The 12,438-nt window shown below is 45.6% G+C and overlaps 2 protein-coding genes across 2 annotated transcripts; one reads left to right on the top strand and one right to left on the bottom strand.

The window, feature by feature from the left end:
• Positions 1–7,839: 7,839 nt before the first annotated feature.
• PtA15_7A341 (uncharacterized protein) lies at positions 7,840–9,939 on the bottom strand (the record flags this gene model as incomplete). Its single annotated transcript, XM_053170939.1, has 7 exons — positions 7,840–8,462; positions 8,532–8,628; positions 8,704–8,802; positions 8,870–8,949; positions 9,023–9,155; positions 9,257–9,319; positions 9,412–9,939. The coding sequence occupies 7 exons, from the start codon at positions 9,937–9,939 to the stop codon at positions 7,840–7,842; spliced, it is 1,623 nt and encodes a 540-aa protein (XP_053022170.1).
• Positions 9,940–10,072: 133 nt separating this feature from the next.
• Positions 10,073–10,956, top strand: PtA15_7A340 (uncharacterized protein; the record flags this gene model as incomplete). The annotated part of the gene is made up of 3 exons (XM_053170938.1): positions 10,073–10,481; positions 10,560–10,640; positions 10,709–10,956. 3 exons carry the CDS (start codon positions 10,073–10,075, stop codon positions 10,954–10,956), a joined length of 738 nt encoding a protein of 245 aa, XP_053022169.1.
• Between the last annotated feature and the right edge of the window lie 1,482 nt (positions 10,957–12,438).

Genomic DNA, 12,438 nt, shown 5'->3' with positions numbered 1-12,438 from the left:
GAAACTTGGTCATAGTCGTAATCATCATCTGGTGGATTGCTCTTTTGATCATGCGCGCATGGAAAAACAAGAGAGAAAAATATAGCAAAAACTCTGTCAAGCTTATTATAAAACATGACAGAGTTCATAAACAAATCAAGAATCTTACTTCTTTTTCCACCATGGGCTTTGGGATCTGGCCTTTTGGAGTCTTCTTATGAGGAGCTTTCTTCTTGATCCCGGCACCGCTTGCAGTATTTAAAGAGGCAACTTGACAAGGTTTCTTAGAAACCTTGGTTTTTGTATTCTTAGATGTTTGTCCGGTCGCATGTGACTGTTCAAATTCCGAAGAAGGAGGCACGTGCCTTTTTTGAGATTGCGCTGGTGGTTTGGTGACTTGTACTCAAGAGTCTGATGAAGTACGGATCATATTTGGTGTAATTGATTCCGATGAGGCTCGTCGAGACCGGCGCAGTTGAGACTGGTTTGTTTGAGCACCATTATCTACAGTGTCTTCCTCTGGTTGTTGACTTGGATTTGTGGGATTCATGGCAAGTGAAGGAAATTTTGCGATGTTTAGTGTTTGAACTTGGTCCAGTGCCTGGGAACCCAGCGAATGATAGGGGTGTTTGAGGTGGGTCAGGCAAGCCACCAAGCTGTACAGGAGTTTTATTTATTTATTTTAGGAATAATCACGGAGGCAAGGGGTAATACAAGTCATCTGACGCGTTATCCGTGTTACAGGGCGTTACCCGCAGTTACTTTAGCCACTTGCTGGGAAAGAACACAAAAATCCTCCGTTACGCTAATCAGATGGCCACCAAATCCATTGTTACTACTAGCGTAACGGATGGAAACAGATAACAAGATAAGTTACATTACGCAAATCAGCGGGATAAAGTAGCGTAACGTAACCACCCTGCGCTGCTTTTTGGGAACCACTGTCTCCAAAATACTCTACCAGAAGGCCGGCAGGGCCAAGCCAAACATTCCCATTCTGCTTGCCCCCCCCCTCCCCCCCTGCCAGCAAGCAAGTTCCACTTTTGCCGCTGTTACCCTCCAAGAACCACTTTTCCAAGGGCTCCATCCATCCAGCTTGATCTATCCTTCCATCTATGGAAGAAAATACCAGACTCACTGAGCCCAAATACCAGGCTTCTAGCACCAAAATTCAGCCCCTTCCGCCACCCTGGCCTATCTCCTTTGTATTCACAAACACCCCCTCAACCTCCTGCCTTCTCTTGCAAATACAATTACAGCCATTTAATTCTTAAAGGCCTCCAGAAGCAAACTTGTGGAAGTCCCTCTTCTGCAGGGGGGGGGGGGGGGGGGGGGGGGGGGGGGGGGGGGGGGGGGGGGGGGGGCGGGGGGGCGGGCAGCCCTGGTCGCGGAGCAACCCCTCTGAAGGAGGGACTTGAGTCTAAAACCAAACTACAACCGCGTCACGGTTGGCCAGTTTTGGTGTAGTTGCCTTTTGGACAGCTGCACCTCCTGTACATTCATCTCACAGTAGGCAAAAAGTCGGGTTGGAGATAAAGGAGAATGGTGCGGACCTCCTCATCTAATTTTCAAAGGAAAATATTGAAAATTGGACCAGCAGGAATTTTTGCAAGATCACAAAAATCCAAAAATCTGCTCTTCAGGATTGAACTGAAGTTGATTCTTGGCTTCTCAACCAGGACCCCTCCTTCAAAAAATTCCTCCAAAAAGTTTCTATTTACTTTCCTGAGATTGCTATCTTGTCCTCTATTGATTAATATAAGAAATGGTTTGGTTTGAAGAAAAAAAAACAAAGTCATGCTGGACTAAAATTGGCTTGTAAAAAATCCAACACAAACAATTTTTGAAAAATTCAAGATCCTTCTTGATGGGGATGAAGAACCCCATCTTGGGCACACCCTGCCCAACGTCATTATCCACTGGGTGGTTGTGTGTATTCTACAGGATTTTTACAAAAAAAGGACCTCAGAAGCCCAAACGTGACACGCAAGCATGCACGTTTTAGACACAAGCCTCTCACGCACTTTGTGCGTTCAACGGAGAGGCTGTACACGCTCGCTTCAGAAGAGGTGCTTGAAGAGCCGGCTTGAGTTCACCAAATACAGTGGCTCCCCAATCCTGCTTGAAGGTGCAATAAACAGGCCTCCGTCCTGCTATTGGCAAACAGTATCAGACTATCAAACAGCCCATCAACCTCTTTGTCTTGCTCAGCTCCCCCAGAAATCCTGTTGAGTTCACTGCAGCCCTTGATCTCAGCCGCATGCGCTGGTTGCCCTAGCTTCTCTTTCCCGGGGGGTATGCACGGGTAATGCTGGTCCCCTGCACCTCATGGCTACCCAATTCCAGCTTCACAAATCCGCCAGCCAGTCTGCTATTAGGGTCACCAACAGTCTGCTTGATGTTTTGCATGAGGTTGTCCAAGGACAACCTCATTGTCATGTATATCAGCCTTTATCTACTTTCTGATGTCTTGTGATGCAGATTTTGTGCCCACACTCTTTATCTCTTGGACAGGATGACTGCAAGCAACAGTCCCTTTGTTTTATTTTTATTTGTTCAGCATTTTTGCATTCATGTGACTCACAATGCACATTTCAAATTTGAGAAATCCATTGGGCACTATGAGCCAGCTGCCTTGGATGAGACACAAAGTTTGAGAATATTAATCAATTAGACCTAAATTGTATGTTTGAGGAAATTTTTCAGCTAGCACAATCCTATAGAGAATGATGAAATCACAAGATACAAAAGAAGCTGATCAAGCTTGATTGAATTCAAATGTTATGAAAGTGAGACTCTGTCTGCGTCCCATCAAATTGTAACCTGTGTTACAGGGGAGGAGTTCATATCCAACAGTGGCAGGAATTCTTGATGGATGGAGCTGAACCCTGAGAGTGCACTAGCCTAACTAAGCCTCTCAAACGGAGGGGGGCACCCCTGCGTCCCAAAGGGACTCTCTGTAGTAAAGAATGTCAAAGTAGACCCGGGTACTGGTTGGAACCCGGGTACCGCACCGCTTTTTCCCAAAAAAAAGGCACCAGGCACCGCACCCGGCACCGCTTGGCGGGTACTGGCGGTACATAAAGCGGGTACCAGCGGTACTTAAAGCCGGTACCGCGGGTACCACCTCCGGTATTTGCTCCGTGAGCATCCACCAATCTTTTTTTTCACTTCACAGACATCCATAAATTCTTATTCAAGTTGTATATAGCTAAACTACTTATTTAAAGCATCATTCCTCATCTACAACGATAACTTTTCTTTTTTTAAACTTCTTTTCAATCTTCCTTGATTCACCGATACCTTGTTTCCACGAGGCCAAGACACCTTCTTGTATCATATTTTTCTTCAAGTAGAAGGCCACTGTCATCCCCGTACTTATCGAGAGGGGTGTAAGTCTGTGTCGCTTTGCCGCGACATAATCACGACCAAAGCTAAATGCTCGTTCAACATCAACCGATGTTGCTATAATGTATAAGACAATCAAGGAATCAGCTTTTGTATCGAAATAAGCTCGCTGATATCCAACTTACCTGGACAACTCAGAACATCCAGTGCCATATCAACAAGACCACCATGCGTGTTGCCGGAACGCTTCTGTGCAATCCACCACTTGAGAGGATTCACTGGCTCGTTGCCATCCAGTATAAGTCCTCCAGAGAGCCACATATCGAATGCATCGGTTGAGGAGTCTCCCCCTCGTGCAGCAGCAGCGCTTCCAAGGCCTGCAAGCATACTAGTCACGGGCTTCTAAATAATACAACAAATAATGATCAGCCGTGCAGAATTGTTTTTGGATTGAAGTACCTGACTTACCTTGGTCGAAGTTGGAGCAGTTGAGGGAGGAGTTGGAGGTTGGGGCTTGTAGAACAATACCCACATCTCCCGGCCCAGGCGTATTGCTTCCGAAATCCATTTGGGCTCCCATTTCGCCATCTTGAAGTACTCGTCCTTAAACGACGGGTGCATCACTGTAAAGATTTAAAAGATCTGTTAGGCAGAGTAAAAGAGAGTCAGAAAGAGAAAATTACTTACAAATAGATATTCTGTAGAGAGGAGAAGAGTCAGTTAGGCTATAGTATTTGTTTGTGATCTTCAATCCATATCGGCAGGCGTTCCTGAGGGCCGGAGGGTAATTGTGATCAGTGATAACTGTTGATAAATGCTTGGTAATTTGGTCAATGTAGACAACAATGTTTGAGAGGCGAGACGATCCTGCGGTGGATACTTGAAGTGTTAATTCCTGGAATAGGCCCAGGACATGGACTAAATCACGCCCTAAGTTAAGATCCGACTGGTCCAAGTAATATCAACGCTCAATACCATGTCGCTTATCGCGCTGCCACTCAAGACTTTGATGATGCAGGATCATAGTGACTCAGTAAAAGTTATTCAAATCATCAGTAGAACGAAGAAGAGTACTTACATCGCAGCTTCACAACGAAGTATGCTGTTGAGTTGAGAGAATGTGGAGTTCCACCGAGTACATACATCCCTTTCGACACTATGCGGAGTCTTACACTCCTTCTCTTTACAAGTGTCGACAAACTCGGCTTTTGAATTGGGCGAGAACCGTAATTTCTTAGCAATAGCACGAAACTATACCAAAAAGTTAGTTTTATATTTATGTAGTTTGAAATTGAAAAAAGTGAAGCTTTTATACCTTTGCGAGTGTTAGTTTGCAAGTATCAGTAGTATAGGTATCACTTTCATCTTCTTCACTAGCTTCTTCAATGTCGGCAATGTCGAGTGACTCATGTTCAGGATCTTCTTGTCCATGAAGGGATTCGATATCGCTCGCTTCGTCTGTTAAGGGAGAAGGATCATCACAGTTGCCCTGGGCGAGACTAGAGTAGCATAGAAAACATTCAACAGATGTTAAATCGGAAGTACACGGAAAAAAAGCAAGACTTACATTCTGATTTGGGCCTGTGCATCATCATCGTCCAATTCTGAATCTCCCGAGTCAACATACGCATGAGACAAGCCTCCAGTATTACCAGTTTTTTTCTGCTTCTTATTTCCAAACGGCCGCAGAATCGCCTGGACTATTAAGTTGAGGATGTGCGCAAAACAGCGGACCCATTGCGGCTCGCCTCTAAACCGTGGCCACTTAAATTTCTTGAGCTCCCTCACCATGACTTCGTTATTTTTCGCGTTGTCGCTCACAAGACCACATATCTAAAAATAAAAATGTTTTGTAAGTATTGAATAAAGTGAAACAAAAAAAAACAGGCATCGGCGATGAAGGAAAAATGGTCACCTTGTCCTGAATCCCAAATTTTTCCACGACTAGAGCTACCGTCTTCGCCAAGTATTCGCCCGTGTGGCTACAAGAAAGGCGAACAAAATCAAGTGGCATAGCCTCAAGTTTTATATCACCAACATCGCTTTCTGTTAATCGGTAGATAACCGTGCCCAGGATATCGAATCCGTTTGGCGACTGCCACACATCAACTCCTAGATATAACGCTCCTTTGTGCACCTACATATTTGAAATGTTAGAAAGCTCAAGAATGAAAAGTAAAAAAGAGTCAACTCACGTTCAAAACAGTGCAGTAATTGTGTTGTACTGCCGAGTAAAGCAGATGAATATCTCTTGAAACATCATGTGGTCGAGGTAAATGTTTGACAACGGTTGGATGGAGGATGGCTTTGTGGCTAGCATCCACAAGCGCAGAAAATGGCCGAGCGGCTTTGGCACACCATATTGCGCATAGTTGGGGAACCTAGAAATGTTGAAAGTCACTTTCCTGACATAGAACAAAGAAATAAATAGCTTACCTCCTTTGGTTGCACGTCTCCGGTGCCTTTAATTCCTAGAGCACCCAATTTTTGTGTGGATTCAGCTTCACGGAGTTTGCGTTCGCAGATCGATGCATGTTTGTTTAGATTGCTGCAAGAGGTGTCCGACGTCGGACGATTGATCTTTGTTCCACATCTGAAGCCAAAAGTCAATTAAGATCAAAAAATGGCCAATGAAAACAGATTGCTTACATTTTGCAAGGATAAGCTATCATGCGCCTGCCGTGCTTGTCCAATTGATTGGAAAGGACGGGTACGTCGTACGAATTATAGCTTGTGCTAACACCATTCTTGGCAACCTTCCGAGCTCGTTCTAAATGCAAAGAATCATTTGTAAGAGGGCGCTAGTATAAATTGAAGAGATTTGGTCACACTCACTCAACTCCTCCTCGTCGGTGATTCCTGAAGCTTCTACTGATGGTTGCTTGGTGCTGGTTGATAAATTGGTATCGTTTTCTGTGCTAACTGGATTTGTATCGTTTTCTTCTCCCGCATCATCTTGGGCTGAAGACGCCCCCGAGGATTGAGTTTTGTGTTGTTTCCGGGTGGACGCCATGGTTGCTGATTGGTTGAGCGGTGAAGGAAAGGTATGTAGATATATGGACCGATCAGGGATATCAGGCCCTGGCTTGATGACAGTGTTGTGTATTTCACATGTCACAGGCTACCCAGCTGCGGGACCATGGTACGATCTGGGGGGTACTTGGTACCCGGGTACCGCACCCCCTTTGATACCAGCTGGGCGGTACTTGGAGCGGTATCCGGGTACCACACCGCTTTGGAAGCCAAAACCATGTACCTGGTACCGCACCCGGGACCGCTGCGCGGGTGCGCGGGGGGTGCAAAAGGTACCCGCCAAGCAGTACCGGGTACCGCCCCAGGGGTACCGGTTGACATTCTTTACTCTGTAGGAGAGGCTGATGACTAATGGCATACATTTTGCCTGAGAGTTCAACTTCCAGGTGTTTGTGGCTTTTGAATTGGTTTTTATCTTTCACCCCTTGCACAACAAAAAGTAGCCCACCTCCAGTTGAGCCGTGAAGGGGAATAAGAGCCTGCCATGCTAGCTCCTGGTCCCTATCCTCAAAATGAGGATTGGTGGCACGAGCTTGACTGGCCAAGGCATCTAAAACAGAGCTTGGCTCCTGGGGAATGAATTGAATGCTGTACTGTTTTTCTCAGCTAGTTCAATACATTCACATGATACAGCTCAGAATACCCTGAAGACACCTCAAACTCTATAAGTTTGACGGGTTGTGGGATGAGGATGCATGGACTTCCCAGCATGTGTGTAGTGGCAAAAGATAAGGAAGAGTGAGGTGAGTCTCATGGTCCAAAGGGCATACATGGGGCCCTTTGGGAACAGGGTCAAAATGGGAAAAGCACAAAAGCACCAGCAAAACTCATTGTAAGATTGGAATCTCTCAGGCCAAAATGTGGACATTAGTCCCAAGTCACTCCGTCGGAGTTCGCGCTTTGCACCAGCCCAGGCTGTACCAGGGCCCTCTGAAGTGGGAGACTTGTGTTAAGTTAGGAGAGTGCAGTGGCAAAGCCACCGTGGTCTCTGGTTTGATTGGACATTGCGCACTAGGACTCCGGGATTAGACCCACAGGAAACAAACATAAAAGAGAGGAATTATAACTGAGTGCCTGGATGCTTTCCCTAACCTTTTAATATCATTATTATTGGGATTTTTGATTCACATACGTACATATTTTGATTTTGCATACAACTAATTTGACCAAAGTCCTCCGCATACCCAATTTAATCTCCCCGATACAAACACGAACATGATACCCTCTGGGTCTATTTCTAATATCGCTAATGATCTGAAGAAAAGGGGCTTGGATGTAAGGAAGGATGAAACCTATCACAACGGAGTCGACTGATTCTTTATCTGCAGGTTACAATACGGATACAACGTATGATGCCATTATTTAAATTAGCAGGATTTGCGCGAGTTGTTTTTATAGATAGCTTACAAATACAGTAGGGAAAGTGAGCGAGCATTGGCTAATGACTAAGGAAGAGCAGAAAACGGCCATGGCAGGGAGTCAGATGGGCGGAGGAGGAAGAGGCCGATCATTGAGGTTGATCGGTGTCAATGGCAAGGATTTCTTATTGTTTCCCTCATAAATTGATTGAGAGTTCTGGGCGGCAATGTGACCACCATCAAGGCTTGGATGGTTGTGAGGTTGATGGTAAGCCACTGGATGAGCATATTGAGGACTGCGGTATGGGTTCGGGGGCTGTTCATTACTTGGGCGGTCGGATGGATAGACAAGCCCGGGCTGAGTATGAGAGTGGCCGATGATCCGCTGGAGATGGTCTAAGTTATCGGCCGTGAGATCGGTGTTCCGTTCGGGTGGATTGGGGTTGACGTTTTGGATGTTGTTGAGACTCATGCTTGCCACTGCTTCCGCAATCACGCCCCCCCGCTTGATCTTGTTTTTGTTTTCCCATGCGGTGCTCGCATTCTTTCCGTTGGGGCCGTGGGCTTCCGGGGGCAGGGGCGGCCCGGCTTTGATTGATTGGACCATCCCTTGGAGAGGCTTGCTCAACGGTACAAGCGTCGTATCCTCAGGCTTCCGTGTCGACGTTCGGATGAAATTGGCGGCGAGTACTGCGACTGGACGGGGAATTTCACCAGCTGTATAGTCGACAAAGCAGGGTGCCACTAAGAAAGAGGAAAGGACTTCATAAGGTTGGTCCTCTGGAGGAATGGTTATGACCGCGGAATACTCACAAGTGTATTCATTCCCCGTAGCTGCTTGACGAACGTAGCTTCTAACATCCTTGCTCGCATCGCAACGCTCGAGAGATTGTCGGATACACTCACATTGCTGAAAAGTCGGTAAAAATCTCAAATCAATACCAAGTCTCGTAGGAAGGCTTTGCAAAATCGACAATATAGGCACCTCGTCTTCAGCAACGCAGATTGCAGATACGGCATTTGCATAGTCCCAAAAGGTGTTTCTGACAAAATCAATCCGGTCTTCCTCAAGGTCTTGAATCAACTACGCACGGTGCAATACGGTTGTTAGCAAACGGCATCGATCCTTGCAGCAACTCTAAACAACTGACATCGCAGAACAGTTTCCATTGGGTGTTCCACTCGTTGATGGTTTCCTGGAAGTTTTTGTTGTGAGTCCGGTATTCTTTTTCTGTGGTTGGAATGAAGAAAAAAAAATCAATCTTCCTGCCCCAAATCGTCTCACATTAATTTGAGGTTCGTACCAGTAATTTTGATACTCATGTGGACTTTGTCGAGCTTGTTGGACACCTTGTCTGAATCACGACCTTGGACTAATTGGAGCTGAGTTACATAACCATTTTTCGCAATCGAATCTGATTCGAACCGCCGCCTAGCCTGTCAAAATTCAGTCAAAATTTGAGAATAAATCTGCCAACGAAGAGATGGAATTCATATTTTTTCCTCTCAGGAATAAAATGAACACGGAACAGACATACTTTCTCATGCATCGCTTGTAAATCAACCAGGATTTTCCGCAATTTTTCCACTGTAGCTTGGGGCTGGAATTGAGATAAGGATGGCAAGGTTAAACAAAAGGGCAGGATTTCGAATCATGAAGCACCTTCCGAAGTGAAGGAAAATGCACACACACATTCTTCTTAACGGAATCGCGGGTACTGATGAAAGCAGCAAACTTCTCGTATAAGGCTGTCTTGAAAGTGCCAGATAACTCAGCGTGACAATGAGCTGATTTCTCAGTACTGATACGAATGGAATCGAGCGCGGATTTCAAGCCGATCGGTTCGAGGTTCGCGGCAGCGCTAGCTAGGACGGGAGATTTACTGAGCCTGAAGAGCTTTTTCGAGTACTCCAGTTCGATCGCCGATCGTTCCTTGTACCAAGTCTTGAGATCTTCTAGCATTCTGGAGGACTGTTTCACTCGAGACATCAACACCTCATATCCGGCATCGCCCCAAAACGCGTTGCAAAAATCTTGCATCGAGTCCTGATATCCGCAATCATGTGCGCCTTGAGGTCTGTGGATGTGATTGCCGGGGGATGGATAATAGTCTGGCCGTTGGGCTTGAGGAGACGGCGGGTCTGGATGCTTGTCGTGATGATGTTCGGCTTGAGGAAATTGGAGATGGACTTTGTTGAACAAGTTTGCTAGTCTGGCCATCCCTCCTAGGTTCCGGAGGTGTGTTCACCAGCCGTGCGGGGTTTGGTATGCCTCGGTGAACCTGGTCCTGAGGATGCAAGAATTTGGATGTCGATCAATCGCGCGACGCGTCTGAGTGAGTGAGTCAGCCGACATGGGCCGCGCCGGGGCCAGCCGCCAACCGACCCGAGAGTGTACCCAGGCAGAACGATTCAGTGTCACCTCGATCCACCAGACCAGAACCACAACAGTCACCCTTCAAGTACATATCCAGACAATGGCATCAGCGACACACCAAGCTCCCATATCCTCCGGCCCTTCAAGACCATTTCCCCCGGTTTCCGTTACGGCTGAGGATGGCCCGATAGCGCCACCCAATCAGCACCACCAACCAGCCGAGGATGATGCCATCAGTCGCTGCGACTCGGAGGCCGCAGGTCCCCGGCCACCATCTAATTGCGACCATCGGCGCCATCTTTACCGTGGTCATCGCAGCGGAAGCCTGATCGTTGAGGACCTTGATGAGCTGACAGAATGGCGCGCCCGGCAACGAACGTTTGATGGTCAGCCCTCATCCTTAAACACTTCTGAAACATTTCTCGCTACAAGCTCGCCCTTTCCTGACGCATTCCTCGTTCCAGGCGCTTACCTACGCACTGCGCTCGGGTGCTCGTTTTTTGCACTCACGATCACTAAAATGTTCCGCAAAGAGCTATCCCAAAGTAAGTACTCGCTTGGTCAGAGGCACACCTTGAATAATGATGCACTCGTTTTCTGCATGCTTGGCTAGTTGGCCTAGAATTCGCGGCCTTGTCCGTACTGATCCTCGTCATATCTTACATCCGTCGTCGGAGACTGAATCACGATTTCGCAGACGCGCATTTCCCTGAGCCGACTGGACTGGACCCGGATCAAGCTCGAGGTCCGAGGATATGGGGTCGAGAGTACCGAACCCCGGGCGATTTTGTGCTCTTGATGGCGGCTGCCGTAGCAACTATTCAGATCAGTTTGATCGTCCTGATTACCAACTTGGACTGACTCATCCCTTACTCTCTCTCCCAACCCTTCTCTTGTATTACCATTTCCAAAACTACACGCTTGTATATTGTAACTTTTGTGATAATGTATTTTAATAAAAATAAAGTTTTAGAGTCAATTTTAAGGCCTTTATGAACAATTTTTCAAAAAATGAACAAGTTGATCTGATTTTGAGGAAACACCCAATCCTGAACATCTTGTCATATTTTTAGGGGCAGGCTAAATCCACACCAAAAAATTACTACATCCACTCCAAAAATGGAGTGAACAGTAGTCCACTCCAACTTTCATTGGAGTGAACCATAGTCTACTCCAAATTTTGTTGGAGTGAACAAAATTACACTCCAAAAAAGCCTGTTTTTTGGAGTGTCACCATGATGCACTCCAAAAATTTTGGAGTAAACTGAATTCCACTCCAAAAATATTTTTTCCAGGCAGTTTTTTTTTTTTTTTTTTTTTTTTTTTGGAATGCACAGATGCTCATTCCAAATTTATTGGAGTGGTTTAAGGTTTCTCAAATTTAAAAAAAGGCAATTTTAAATCTGTACAATTGAAACTTGCATGTAACTTTGAAAAATGTATATTCCAAGTTCTTGGGGTGGAGTACCAGGAAAACTTTAGGGCAGTAGTAGGCAGGTGACATGAACCAACCAAATTTAATCCCTTTTAATTTATTTCTGGTTCAGGTTTTAGTCATTGTAGAAACTGAAAACATTTTACATACATAATTTTTGATGTATTTTAAGTACATATATGATGCTGACATAAGTTTTCATTCCTTTTTAAGAACCCTGACTTATTTTACTGCAATACTGTTGAAAACCACTCCAATAAATTTGGAGTGAAAATCTGTGCACTCCAAAAAAATGAATCATTTCACCTTGGAGAAATTATTTTTGGAGTGGAATTGGGTTTACTCCAAAATTTTTGGAGTGCATTATGGGTACACTCCAAAAAACAGGCTTTTTTGGAGTGTAATTTTGTTCACTCCAACAAAATTTGGAGTAGACTATGGTTCACTCCAATGAAAGTTGGAGTGGACTACTGTTCACTCCATTTTTGGAGTGGATGTAGTAATTTTTTGGTGTGGATTTAGCCTGCCCCTATTTTTAAGAATTTGTCAATAAATGCTTTAGACTTGACTCAAAATTCTATTCTCATCCTATTGTGAACCCCCTCTAAGAGATTGCTGTTGGGGCTTAGTAAATGTGGAAAGAAAGCATGACCCACACAACTATCCATGAGACTTCTGCTAGATTTAGCGGGAGGCCCTAAACCTTGTCTGCTGGTGAAAACTTGATCTCGGTCAAGTTTCACCAGCCAGCAAAATTTAACCTTGCCCTTTAGATTTGCCTTTCAGTTTTTTAGCCCACCGGAAGTTATCCAGTTCTCAATCTCAAGATTAGGTGCTTTTTCAGATGCTTGCTGAGATGGGCGTTGAGTGCGCGCTGCGCGCGCTTTGAATATTTAGCGAGCACAGCA

Source organism: Puccinia triticina, chromosome 7A (genome assembly GCF_026914185.1).
Source record: "Puccinia triticina chromosome 7A, complete sequence".
NCBI lineage: Eukaryota > Fungi > Basidiomycota > Pucciniomycetes > Pucciniales > Pucciniaceae > Puccinia > Puccinia triticina.
Note: the sequence above shows the minus strand (reverse complement) of the source record. Positions and strands in the feature narration are given on the sequence as shown.